Source organism: Rissa tridactyla, chromosome 1, assembly GCF_028500815.1.
Source record: "Rissa tridactyla isolate bRisTri1 chromosome 1, bRisTri1.patW.cur.20221130, whole genome shotgun sequence".
Lineage (NCBI taxonomy): Eukaryota > Metazoa > Chordata > Aves > Charadriiformes > Laridae > Rissa > Rissa tridactyla.
The window spans coordinates 159167889-159181356 of NC_071466.1; the positions used below are offsets into that span (position 1 = coordinate 159167889).

General features: G+C 38.1%; 1 protein-coding gene across 1 annotated transcript in view; it reads right to left on the reverse strand.

Annotated features, from left to right (window-relative positions):
• ALDH1L2 (aldehyde dehydrogenase 1 family member L2) overlaps positions 1-13468 on the reverse strand; it is a 35133-nt gene that overhangs the window by 7891 nt on the left and 13774 nt on the right. Inside the window, exons 6-16 of the mRNA XM_054212247.1 lie at positions 12097-12186; positions 10921-11055; positions 10396-10521; positions 8896-8987; positions 7903-8050; positions 7034-7153; positions 5742-5869; positions 1736-1886; positions 960-1030; positions 748-853; positions 286-373 (exon numbers count right to left, since the gene is read on the reverse strand). Of these exons, the coding sequence (XP_054068222.1) occupies positions 286-373; positions 748-853; positions 960-1030; positions 1736-1886; positions 5742-5869; positions 7034-7153; positions 7903-8050; positions 8896-8987; positions 10396-10521; positions 10921-11055; positions 12097-12186 (1255 nt within the window). The remainder of the gene's footprint in view (positions 1-285; positions 374-747; positions 854-959; positions 1031-1735; positions 1887-5741; positions 5870-7033; positions 7154-7902; positions 8051-8895; positions 8988-10395; positions 10522-10920; positions 11056-12096; positions 12187-13468) is intronic.

Genomic DNA, 13468 nt, shown 5'->3' on the forward strand with positions numbered 1-13468 from the left:
CATGTTTCTCTGTAATACATTCTTTTCCAGAGCATTCATGCTATTTGTGTGAACTTATAAAGGGTGTAGGCTGACAGCTCTTACCACTAGCTAGAGCCAGGTGACATACAGATTTTTCCAATTCTGTTCTGGAAATATGTGAAATCGCTGTATGGCATAGATGCAAGCCTACGACCTATGAAGATACATGCACTTATGTAATAGGTCTCCAAAAAGGTAAAATGCTAGTTCACCAGTTTTAGCATGACCTACTCTTCCCAGAAAAATGGTTAGTTGAAGTTTTACCTGAACCAGGCAGAATATTTATAACGCCCTTAGGAAATCCAGCTTTAGCTGAGAGTTCTGCAAACTTCAAGGAAGTCAGAGGTGTGACCTAAGTAGAAACATTTAGATTAGGTCTCCTATTTTAATTAAATGTGTGATGATATCTTTTACATTCAATACATCTGAATTTTGATACAATATTCATCTTCGTACTCACAGTATCAAATTAAGACTGATGGCTTCTTGCAGAAAAGAATTCATTCTTGAAAATAAATGAATTTTCAAGATCATGATCAAGCAGCAGGGTAGAACTGAAGCCAATCAGTACCTTGTATCATCAAGGCACTTTGTATTTTCATATGTGCCCTTTAAAACATATGACACAGTCAACCTATGGGTGAAATCCACTAGATTGCCTGAATTATTTTGCCTGAATAAATAGTGGAGGACCTGATCCACCTGTACAACCCTTTTTATTTTTACCTGAGCTGGCTTGAGTACGAGTGTGTTGCCTGCAGCCAAGCATGCTGCGCTCTTCCATGCAAGCATCATCAGTGGGTAATTCCAGGGGATAACAATTGCACAGACACTTAAGGTAGGGAAAAAACAGGGAAAAATCAAAATTTTGATGGCAACTTTTGAATGCCTTTTCTGTATGTCAAGGCTGTCACTAAGAAGAAAAATGTGATGCTTACCCTATTGGCTCTTTCTTGGTGAATGTTAGATTATGGTTTGGCCGGGCCTGGTTAATTGGAATTGTAGCACCCTAAAAAACAGCGGAGGGACACATCGTGATACTGTTCAATCATTTTTATTACAAATATATTTGCCATATAGGTATGTTTTGGAAAGCCACAGAGTAGGCTTTCCAAAGCATTTTTGCATCAGAGAAAGGGGCAGGGATGCTTCTACTGTATTTCATACTATGGATACTGTAGTCAACTCCTGATTTTCAGCTGGATGAAATAAAAGCATAGATAACAAAAGTATCAAAGAACATAAAGTGAGGGTCTGATGGACGAAAAAAAGCTGAATGATACTCTTAATTGCGTATCTTAAAGATAATTGAGGAAATGCTGTTCAAGCTGTGCCACGGACTGTGCCATCAAGCAAACACACCAGCCTCGGTCAGAATGTGACATAGCACATGAGTCTTTGCACTTACCCACATGATGACCACAATGACATTTTGCTCCATCAATAATCAAGAGCTGACTAAGCATGTAGATCAACCATGACACCTCAATGGTTTTCTTAGATATTGAGAGTCACGTTCTAAATCCATATTCTCCAATTGGAAGCAGATTGCACTTTTGTATTGCCAGGGAGACCCATTTTAGGTAAAATTCTGATTTTGATATATTTTTTGATTCCTTGATTACTTTTGGTAACACTGCTTTTTGGCACTGTGTCAGAAAAAAAAGTGTAGGGAAGCACTGCCATTGATTATTCTCTTTACATATTCACTTGCCTGAATTTTGTCACACCATCCAGCGAAGTATCTAAATGTTTGCACAGACATTCCAACATGGGTCTTCAAAGCTAACGTGTAGACAGCTCCTGAGTCGATAGACTCTATTGTTGCTAATTCTTCTTGATGTTCTTCCATCAGGTCTGCAAGTCTTTAATAAAATCATTACAAATTCATGTGAAAGAGAAGTGACATCTAACCATTGACAGCTTAAAATGATATTTAGTATGGCAGAGATCCGCAATTAAAATAGCATTTCCATTGAATTTGGAGGTGGAGCATTGGAGCCACTGCTCATTGATATCAGTAAGAGCTTGAACAATAGCCTGTTAAGGTCTGCAAATGTCTTCACATCGGCTGTAGTAGACACTGGATGAAGACATGGACTGTGAAAACTTACCTGATGATTGTTCAATTATGAGTTTGTAAATAAAATAATAACTAGAAAAGCTATACTCTTTTTCTGTTGTACTACCAGGAGGCAGCAATAGAAAATCAGACCAGTAAGTCAGAAAGCAAATACACGGTAACGTAAGAAATATCAAGTAATCAAAAGTACCAAGAAGGAGCACTCAAGATCCTAGTTTAAGATTTGAGAAACCTAGCTTCATAATGCTGCTTTGTATTGTCTGAAATTGGACTAAAATACTTAAATGCTTCAAAGGCACACGGATGTCCAAAGGCAGAGCTCTCTAGCTGTAATGCAAATTGAATTTTATATGCCTTGGTACCTTTGAAAATCTGGGCCATGGTCTCCCTGGGCCTCAAGTTCTCCATCTGTTAGATTTATGAAACAATATGGTGAAGTGTAAGACTGTGGTGAATATTATTGAGTTAACAGTAGCTATCAGAGTGTCTCAAAAATGCATCTGGACAGACAGATACCTATACTTATGAGGAGCTCTTGTAATTCAGTGGTCCCCTGCTCAGGCAGAAAGGTCTGTTTGCATGAATGACTTTTTACATTCAGTCTTAGATCTCTCACATAGCAGTGAAACAGATGCATCAATGTTTTTCTTAAGCTTCTATCTGTGTTTTGATACTCAGAAATATAATCAGAACTCCCATGTGATTTTAAGAGCTTAACCGAGTGCATTTTAGATCCTGTAAAGAGTATTAAAAACTGGGTGTGAAACCCAGTTTTCCATTATGTAAATTCTGCCCATTTAAAGCATTTGCAGAGATGTAGAAAAATGCTCTTTAATACCTTTTTTAACTGTATCTTGGAGACCCACCTACAGGTCGGGAATCAGCAATACTGTGTAAAAGAATGGATATGGCACCGCAGGGACAACGAGAAGGTTCCATTTAATGTATGCTTAATATCTTCTATTAATGATGCCTTAAGACAAAGTAGCAGAGCTACGGGCTTTAATAGTACAAACCTTCTCTTTGGTTCATCGCTCAAAATCTCTAGTTTGAACAGAGGCCAGAGAAAAAGGGGCCTTGTTTGAATTAAGGTGGACCAGAGAGAGCCTTCACTTGTACTGGGAGTGGTTTGCAACATAAACACTCTGGTATAACTCTCCTAGAAAGCCAGTCACCTAGGGAGAGAAGAGTTTAATCCAGGAATAATCTATGTAGTGCAGGGGAGTTACATTTTCCGTGTGCTTAACAGTTATGCTTACAAATCTTGCAACTGTAAAATGCAGAGCAGTAGCTCTAAGACCTTAAAAGTTCCTCTTTGGGGCAGAGTTAACTTGGGCTCTCAAGCACTCTACATTCCTAATACAAATTAAACCCAAGTTTGTACATGCTTTGAATCTGTGCACCCTTGTGAAAAATTTAAGTGATCAACTGTATTTAATTTGAATATGAGTTCTGACTTGCTGTTGTGATGCCTACTCAACTTTTTAGAGTCCTGCAGGCCTTTTTCCAAGGCCTGGTCACATACTTTATGAGACAAAAAGATTTTTCAGTTTTGCTTTCATTCTTTTTTGCTAAAATACCTCAATGTCTTGTAAAATGTGGCATTTTTTAATACTTTTTTATTTTTAATTACATCTACTTGGTTCATAAGGCTATGGTAAAAGAGGGGAGGGGAATTTGGACCCAAAGCATTTAACAAAGTAAGAAGTCTTACAGCTATATTAATGTGATAACAAATGATCTGCTGCGTACACTACATGGACACAGCCCAAGTATCCCAAGTACAGAATCACAATTCCCCCTGCTCCTCTTCCTTAGCTGCCAGACCACAGACGTGCAATGGATTCCCAACTCCTTCCTGTCTCACCAGGCTAAACCCTTATGAGAACAGGGTCATCTTCTAGTTGCATATTCCAAAGCTCTGAATCAGATGGATCTTCAGTTTCCACACCCTCACAGATGTTACCCAGAGCAGTGACCCCCCCCTGCACCCAACCAAACTGCCAGACTGTTATTTTGCCTTGCCACCCGAATGCATAGCCTGCTGCCATCCCGCAGCTGCTCACTGTGTAACTGATCCTTCTTCTGCTGTGTGTTCTGGCGTCCAGGGCTAGCCTCCTGGAACAGCACAATAAAGGCTTCATATAGCAGTGGGTATGGGCACACTACTGAAGATTATATTTTCTGAAAGTGAAAAAAATTCCTTTTCTTGCCTATAGACAGATGTGCAGTCTCCTCAGCACAACTGACTTGACCAGGACATCCAACAGTAATGTTGATGAGCCTGCAGACTACACCCTGCAGAAGAAAGGTGTCAATACACAGGATCTACTCCTTCATGAGTTCCCTAGGGCAGGAAGTTTCAGGTCTATTTGAGATCCTAACTTCCTTAAAGCCAACCGCTATGTCAAGCACAGTAACTAGTAGCTTTCCATCCACTGAACAGGATCAGAACTTGCCTAGTACATCTGTGCTGACAATTGGTTTTCCATCATCACATTAACTAAATGTGAACCTGGGGCATTCAAAAGTAGCGATCTGCTTCTTTACCCATCTCTACTCATTCATTTGCATGTCCTAGAACTAAAAAAGCAGTGAAAGCTTTTCATATAGCTCCACAAAAGAGGCTTTCTTTAAAGAGAAGCTCTGAAGCTTCCAGTCACCCCAAGTTTGCAAGACAGTGTTCTCCCTGTGCTTGCTGTCAGGCACCAGAAGCATCATGCTGTGTATGGAGAATACATAGGAATTGAGCTTTTGTTAGCTGCCTCCGCTATTGCTCTCACAATATCTAGCTAACATGGTCATCTTTCCAAGAACATCTCTTGCCCATCAAGGCTTAAAACTCACCATTAAAATACCATTCATTCAGCAAAACCATTGTTTATCTTCTGAAACAATAATAACACAGCCAAAAAGAGAAGCAGGCATTATCTAGGGTTGACACAGTGAAACAGATACAAAAGAGTGCTGGAAGTGCCTTAGCTCAGCTGGAAGTGTCTCAGTAGGATTCAGCTTAGAGAACTTCTACACAGGACAATTCTTCCACAGCAGACCACAACACATCTCCTAGAGTGGGTCTTTAGCCAGGTGAGAAGTACGCTGGCATATGGTCCTGGAAAATCTAGCATCAGTCACAGTCTATTTCAAAATTGGTGGCAGTGTCACTGTATGTTTACTGTATGGAGAGCAGATGCAGGCAGGCTTAGCAAGGTCAAAAGTCTCCGCCTACCTAACATAGGTAGACTCTGCCTTTAAAACTTAGCCTCATGTATACAGAAGAATTTGGACTTTACAAGGAAATTTTCAATCCTTGCCACAAAATCCATAGAGATTAACTGAAGCCATTAAGTATTTAAAAGATGTTTTCTTCAAATTCTTTTTTGCCATTCATAATTAATAATAAAAAAAGTGGTGGCAGTGAGAAATCAGAAGATTCTTTTCTGCCACAAGAAAGGTTATCCAGCTAAGACCTGAGTCACTGAAGTAAATTAGGTGATGAAAAGTTGACTAGTCTGGTACCTCTGACAGTGGGATTATGAATATCCATCATATTCAGAAAACTATGCAACAATTCTTCAGAGGAACAAAGCAATAAGATTTAAGAAAATGAAACAAACACAAGCTGCCTTTCACGTACCTGTACATGAGTCGCCCTCTTTCCCTTGCATTCATTCTTCCCCATTCACCATTTTCAAATGCCTCCTTTGCTGCTGCCACTGCCTTGTCAACGTCAGCCAACGAAGCAGAAGATACACTGGCTATTATCTGTCCAAAAAGAGCATTGTGTTAGCTCAAACTGAGACTGGGATGCAGAGTGTTATTCCTTCTTCCAAAACTTTTTGTCCAGGTAAAAGCAAATAGTTAATAACCTCAACCTCAGCAGTTGTCATGGGTGAGTCAGGCTGCAAAAAGTTCAGACACAACTGAGGTGGCTGAATCTGGAGGACGCTGCATGGACTCAGATTCCAAGATCTTTCTTCTTAACAGCAAGGTGCATTGTCCCACTGGATTTCACACTCTCTTTCCATATGTAAAATCAATGTGATATTACAAAATGTGGAAGCCTCTATATGTGCTATTATGATCTAATATCTAAACATGCTAAAATGACTCCCACATGTTCCATTCCTAAGGAATGGAGCTTCTGTTACCATTAACCACCATATACACACGGTATTTTATGATGATTGTGTTCTATAAATACATGTGTTGTAAATTCTATTACAGAATTGTTATGACTTTTATTCCATTCCATAATGAGTTTCAGAAAAAGTACCAGAGTCTGACTTCTGATGATAGCGAAATTTGTGGCATTGATTTCAGCAGAATTAATTTACTCCAGAATTAAATGGCAATTATGTAGACATTAGAGTTGCTCTTCTTATTTATAATTCATAGTTACGAGTTGCTCAACCAAGATTCAGTAGTTCAGGACTGAAGTGCAACTGTATATATTTTCCTACTGAAAAGTCATTTTCTTTACTGAGAATTTAAAGGGACATTTTAAAGTCACACTTACCGTAAGATGACCGATTTGTAAAAAAAAGTAAAATAAAAACTGAAGTTGATGACTGGCAGGAAATATATACAATATCCTAAAAGAAATACTTCTTTAGCAACTAAACTTCAGCAATTTTTGTTTCCAAAGCTAAACAAGAATGAAATCAAAGCAAAACATACAGACTGTTATGGAAATTGACGTAATAGTTGAAGTGGAAGTAGGTTATTTTTGCTGTGCGGCTTGACTGAAATGGAAAACTGTAGAATATACAAACTGAGAAGTAAATTAAAACTTCAAATTATTTCTAGGGGCTATTTAATGTGTACTGTATGGTTTTGAAATTAGCAATATTCAGTTAGTGGTTTAGATTTTATAACAGGCAAAGAAATTGAGAAAACTGGTAATGATCATATTTAGAAATTACTTACTGATCCATCTGCTGGATTTATAGTGTCATATGTTTTTCCATCATCAGCATTTATAAATTGCCCATTTATGAAACACTGGTATGGCATATTCACAGTCATGTTGTTCACATTTTTTGAAACCTAAGAGTGAAATAAACAACAAATTAATTTAAATTTTTAATAACTAAGATTTTAATGTAGCTTAACAAGCTTTGCTATCTGCAGCCAACATCCAGATGGATTTTAGGAGGTATATATGGCTGTTAGGAGTGGACAAAAGAGTAAAATGAAACAGAAATCATATTCTCCCTGAATGACAATAAACATACTCTGAGATAGTTAAGCAGATTTCTGTATTTTTTACCATTGGATCTTGATATTCAAACCAATACTAAACCCTGGTTAAAGCTGGTCTTAATGGACTTCAGTCAAACGCATAATTCCCAAGTTAAAGAAATCCTGACTTGCTTGATGACTTAAAAAAACACAGAATCCTCCTTTCACAGAAATTTTTTGTCCAGATTCTTATGAGAAAAATCTAGCACTGTTTGCCTCAGGAAAGCAGAAGATCTGGAACCATTCTGACTGAAGCATACTGGCAGGACAACACAGGGGAGACAGGAATATCTGCCCGTGTGTGAGCTATTGTAAACTACGGCATGTTTTTGATCTCCTCGTTTCTGGAATATTTTAAGTGACATTACATATATATTTCCATTACGAAATGCAAATATATAAAAGTTGCAAAAAAAAAGTCACAAAGGAGAGTTTGTATGACCAAATATTTGGTTGCTTTTCCTACTGCATCAAGTAGTCTAATAAAATGCATTGTCTGCCCTCCCCCCAAGCCCAAGAAAGATTAAGAAATAAGGCAAAATAAAAGGTCTTACATAATCAATGACTAACTCTTCTTCTTTATCTTCTCCTCTGAATTTTCTGACAGCCATTTGAATAAAGTCTGCAAACTTAGTGGCCATATACACATCTTCGTTCTGCAGCTGAAGTCCACTATATTTCTGTTTGATCTCTTCTAGCATTCTAAAGATTTTGAAGAAAGAATAAGTTTAATTACAAATGAAAGAATTCTTTAAATAACTGAATCACTAGAAGGTTGAAAGGGATCAAAGCTGGGCACCAGTTTGTATGCTTGTGAATATGTGTGTGTGTTTCTCTGACAACAATGGCACAGAAGTTGTGCATTTTACTGAAATCCATTGTTTTACTTGGGGGTGTTATGAAATGTCAGTTATGGGGTACTTTTACGTAAACTTTTGGAAATAAATTACAAATAACATATACTGATTGATAAAGCAGTATATGGGACTACTCTAACCAATACATGGAGGTCATTCAGAGCTCTATGAGACTGGTAAGTAATAACAACAAGAATTAGTATGTTAAAAAAAAAACATCTGAGATGTTGGCCTGGGATATGTGAGTTGCAAAAAGAAGGTAACTGAGGTGACCCAGCACAGCATAAACTCAGTGCACTTGTAAGCATAGGCTCCGTTCTTTCTGTGAAAGTCTCCTCTCTCCCTCTCAGTTCTTTGCTCAGCTTCCCAATCAGCCCCCTGGTCTTAAGATACCTGTCACTGCATGCAGACAGGCTCAAGCATCACCATGCTCCCCCATACAGCTGATTTTCCTGAAGTTAAGGGGAATTTTCCTTCAATAGAAAGAGCAGGATTATGCCAATATCTCCTAATTTTGGGAGCAGAACCGTACTACATTTTCAAAGGTAGGAAATGGAATAGTTAGTGTTGGAAAATATACAGGGATTTTTTTTTTATCACTGCTTGATCAACCCTGATTTAAAAGCACCATGACAACATTGTTTCCATCAACTTTGGCTTCAAAATTTTGTTATTTTGAATATTTTTTACCTGACAACATGCATAGAGGATGCTCCAGATTTGAAGAAGTCTGTGGAATCCTCAATTACAGCAACATTGCTCAAAATTCCCTTCCAAATAGCCTAGTAATACATAAAAATAACAATAATGAATAATCCTCTAATGCCAAGAAATATTTATCAGACCATATTTTCTCTGGTGTCTGTGCCTACAACATGTATTATTTCAAAGAATTCTAAAACAGAAAATTACTTTAAGAGGGTCTCAAGCTGTCTAGAGACCTGATGTTAGCCAATAAATTCTTCAGCATAATTAGCTTATTAAAAATATTAGTTTGTCCATGATAATTTCATCTAATCAGGCAAGAAAGCTGAATGGTACAATGCTAATAATTTTTAGGCCCATTTTTTTAAGATCCTTATCCTCCAAATGATAACTTCCCATTGCGTTACGCAATACGTCATCAGCAGAGGCAAGGACAGCCTGGAGCACTTTGTGACTGGATTGATGGCATTTCTGGCACCTGGGCAGAGCTGAGAAGTAGTTTAAGCTACATACATGAGATGGAGATTTCCACCAACACGAACAGTGAAATAACTGGTAACGTAACATTTCGATTAATTATAATTAGGTTTCAGAGTTAGCAGGTAGTATTATGAACTGCAGAGTTTATATTTCTTTTTGCTATTGTCTCAGTCAGCCAATAGCTCCAGGCAGCATTTAGGTTGCTGGCAAGCAGGTTCAAGGTAATCTTGAAGCAGCAGTTTAAAATATTAGTGCATCAAGCTGCTTGACCTGTGCCAAAAGTTATTGACCCTGTAGCAGAGTTAGCAGAAGGGAAGACATCTGTGATTCACTTGCTCTGAGAGAAAACTTAATGACAAATGAGGCTTTCAGCTAAGCCCATGACACTACAGAGGGATGGATTACAGGAGAGGGCAGCAAAGTGCCTCTCTGGCTATGAGAGCTTTCTGCTCCTGCTGCCCCGTTGCTGCATCCCTCTGCAGCCAGCCCCCTGTGTGTGGCTGTGGCAGAAGAGAGACAGCGCACACGGGTACAGAGTGAAAACTGACACTTTTCTCTTTCCAACTGCTGTTCTAAGACTCCCTGGAGCTTGTCCGACAGGACCAATCTGAGCACGTCCTACTGAGTAACACCACAGTGAAGAAAGGGTTTCAGAACTGTCCACGTCTGTCAGTGTTGAAAACCTCACTGTTGTGAGGTGAAGGTCTATTTGTTTCTCCTCACTCCCACCTTCATCATTCATAGATATTTACCATAACTGACCCTGCAATCTCTGCCTTTGTATCACTTGTATCTGAAAGAAGATTTTCTAAAGTGACATGTAAATACTCTAGCGAATTCCCAGTTCCACCTGAATGTCAAAACTAAAGATTCAACCCCTCTTTGAGTACATTTTATCAAAAAACAACTTGCATGGCTAAATAAAAGATATGCCTTGCCTATAATGAGAAGTATGCAATGCTTTTGTCTAAAGTAATATCCTACTAAAGCAGTTTATTGAATTACCCTAATATCTTCCGCCATCTTTTTCTCCTCTTCTGTAAGTTCCAGGGCAGTTGTTTCATCAGCAGAGAAGTATTTAGACGCAGGGATCATTTTCCCATCCTCAAACTGCAGATTTCTCACTAGTACCTGAAAAATCAGAGCACATGATTTTAAATTATTTGGGAGGCAATACATCCTTGTGTGAAGAGTTTTTAGGCGTTGGTATGGTTATTGAAATAGTAAAATAAATGTCCTGCAGGAAAGCTGCTACAATGCAGGTAATTTAACACAGGCTACTCCTACTTGTCTTTCAGATTCTCTTCTAGTCATAGAACATTTTAATCCATATTGGAAATGAATATGTATCAAGTGAGAATCAAAACATGAATGTCTTCACTATAGGATGGTAGAGGATTGATTAACTCCAAGCAAATTAGCTGTCTATCATTAGCAGCCAGATTTGTATAGCCTGACAATTCCACACTACTTGCACTTCTTGCTAAAGTTATTCCATCCATGCTTATGTTTGCCAGGGTGGGCACTTACCATCTTCCCATCATTACCAAAAATGACTAGACCATTCTTGGTTACAAGTCCAGGTCTTGAAGCACCTTTTATTGCCAGCTCTTGTCCAGCAGGCACTGAAGCATCAAGTAACGATGACCCGTAAAAAGTAACCACCTAAAAATAAATGGAATTAAAAGTGCACAGATTCTAAACATGTTCTAAAATTCTAATAAAGAAATTACACTGTTTTGAAGCTTTAATATAAACAAAATACAAGTACCTACACATGGAAAACATGTTACAACATTATATCTGTATCTTTATAACCCATGACACGTAAAACTTTGCAAGCTGCCTAAACCTGCAAAGCTGCCTAGCTGCAACAATGTGCATGCTGGAACCAGCGCAGAAAGGGAAGCAGCTTTTCTCAGTGCGTGCCCAACACGAGAGACGGGCAGAAGCCTGACTGCTCCCAGACTGGCAATGCTGCCTCTCTCTTGGGCACTTCTGTTCTTTCTGGGTTCTCAAATCAGCAACAGCTCCTGGATATTAGGGCAGAACCAGGCTTTTGGAGCAGCCTGCCAGCAGATAGCTAATAGTTAAGTAACAAATTCTGCACATCACAGCCAGTAAAGATAATGAGATTTTTTAAGTATTTTAAGTAACTACTACGTGGATCAAATGTATAGTACATTTAATACATTGAAAGGAAGTAGCTGGTTTTGGATAAAATGAGATCTGTTTATTTCTGCAAATGATCTAGGCCCAAATCTCTTTAAAATAAAACCTTCTTTGTTATTTCAGTAGCTCACAGTGTTTCGTTTTGCTGTTAATACTGTGATGTTGCCCACTGTACAGCATGGGTTGCATTATACTGTAATGCATGCCTACTTCCCAAAATGACTGGCACAGTCTGGTTCTACCTTTCTTACGTATTGCTTTGTACCATGACATTTTTTTTTTCAGATATTGTTCTTATTTTTCTTTGAATTAAATGGATCTATCATAAAAAAAATAAAGTATCTTAACTACTGTGTTCTGTACATTTTTTTAGGTGCATGTTCTAGATATATGAAAAACATCGTCATCAAATGAGAGCTACTCTAATGTAACTCTCATTTGTATTCACCTGTATGAGGATGCCTTTAGTTTTATAATAAAAAAGGTCAAAAAGAGGGTATAGAAAAGAAGACTATTCTGGTTTTCAGAGCATACCTGGCCATCTATTGTTGTCCATGCTCCAGGCACTTTATCATGCCCTCGAATCCAATTGTGCAGAGCTGCTGCAGGTTGGTCCCAGGAGATCTAGGAAATAAAGACATGCCAGCTAATTCTTCTCTGTTTAGGTACAAATCAATTTAGTAATGTTTTCCTATATAAGATTTAGATTGGATATCGTGAAGAAATTTTTCACTATGAGGGCGGTGAGGCGCTGGAACAGGTTGCCCAGAGAAGTCGTGGGTGCCCCATCCCTGGAAGTGTTCAAGGCCAGGCTGGATGGGGCTTTGAGCAGCCTGGTCTAGTGGGAGGTGTCCCTGCCCATGGCAGGGGATTGGAATTGCATGATCTTTAAGGTGCCTTCCAACCCGAACCATTCTGTGATTCTAATTACGCATTCTCCCTCCTTCTCTTTCAACCATCCATTTATTTAAGAACACAGAAAGGGTCTGGTGTAATAAAGGAAGATCAGTGATCTCCAGTTGGTTAATCATCAAAAACTTATCAAATGGGATGCTCTTAACGCTTCTGTGTTCTGTGCAGTCTATATCTTTTCATAGATTCTCCTTCTCAGACTAATATAATGAAACTATAACTCTTGCTACCAGGTATTCATCCATAAATAATTAATATTGTGATTAAGAAATTTTATAAGCATAGTATAAATATAAATAAGTGTATGTCTGAGGTATCACTTTTTGCTGAAGATGATCTATTTATTGCTTGGATCCTAAGTTCTTTAATAAATCTATGAACCTTTCTAATAATTTATTAACCCTTTATAAATTGTTTCACAAATGGAATCCCTGCTACCACTTGCAAGTCCTGTAAGACTTTGAGGAAAAAGGAAATAATGTTTTAAGAATGTCATGTATATTTAATATGTAACACCACTGCAAATGTATTCCTTTATCTTTGCAGTATTGTCAATATGTGTACAAAATGAATGAAAGTATCGGAATAGCTATTCAATAAAGTAACTCAGCCATCATCCCATCATCCTTCTCAGTTTACGCACAAAGAATATTTAGAAGCAAGTTATAAGCCAATGAGAACAGTTTTACATCAGGGAGATTAAGCTAGTTCACTCCAAGGGAGCTCCTCATATTATATTAAAGGGATGAAAAACAATATCCTTATGGAAAGCTATTTGTTTCTAAGGTAAGTCAGGAACTGAAATATGATAAAAAGCATCACCTACAGTATTTCAGGTGGAAAGGACTACAGTCACCATGGGCAATAGACTGAAATAGTTGGAATAATTTTTACTTTTTTTTTTTTTTAACTTCTGCACTGGTCTGGAAAAAGAAAAGAAGGTATTACAGGCAGCATTCACTGCCATTTTATGGTGGCCTTCCCAACCACAAAG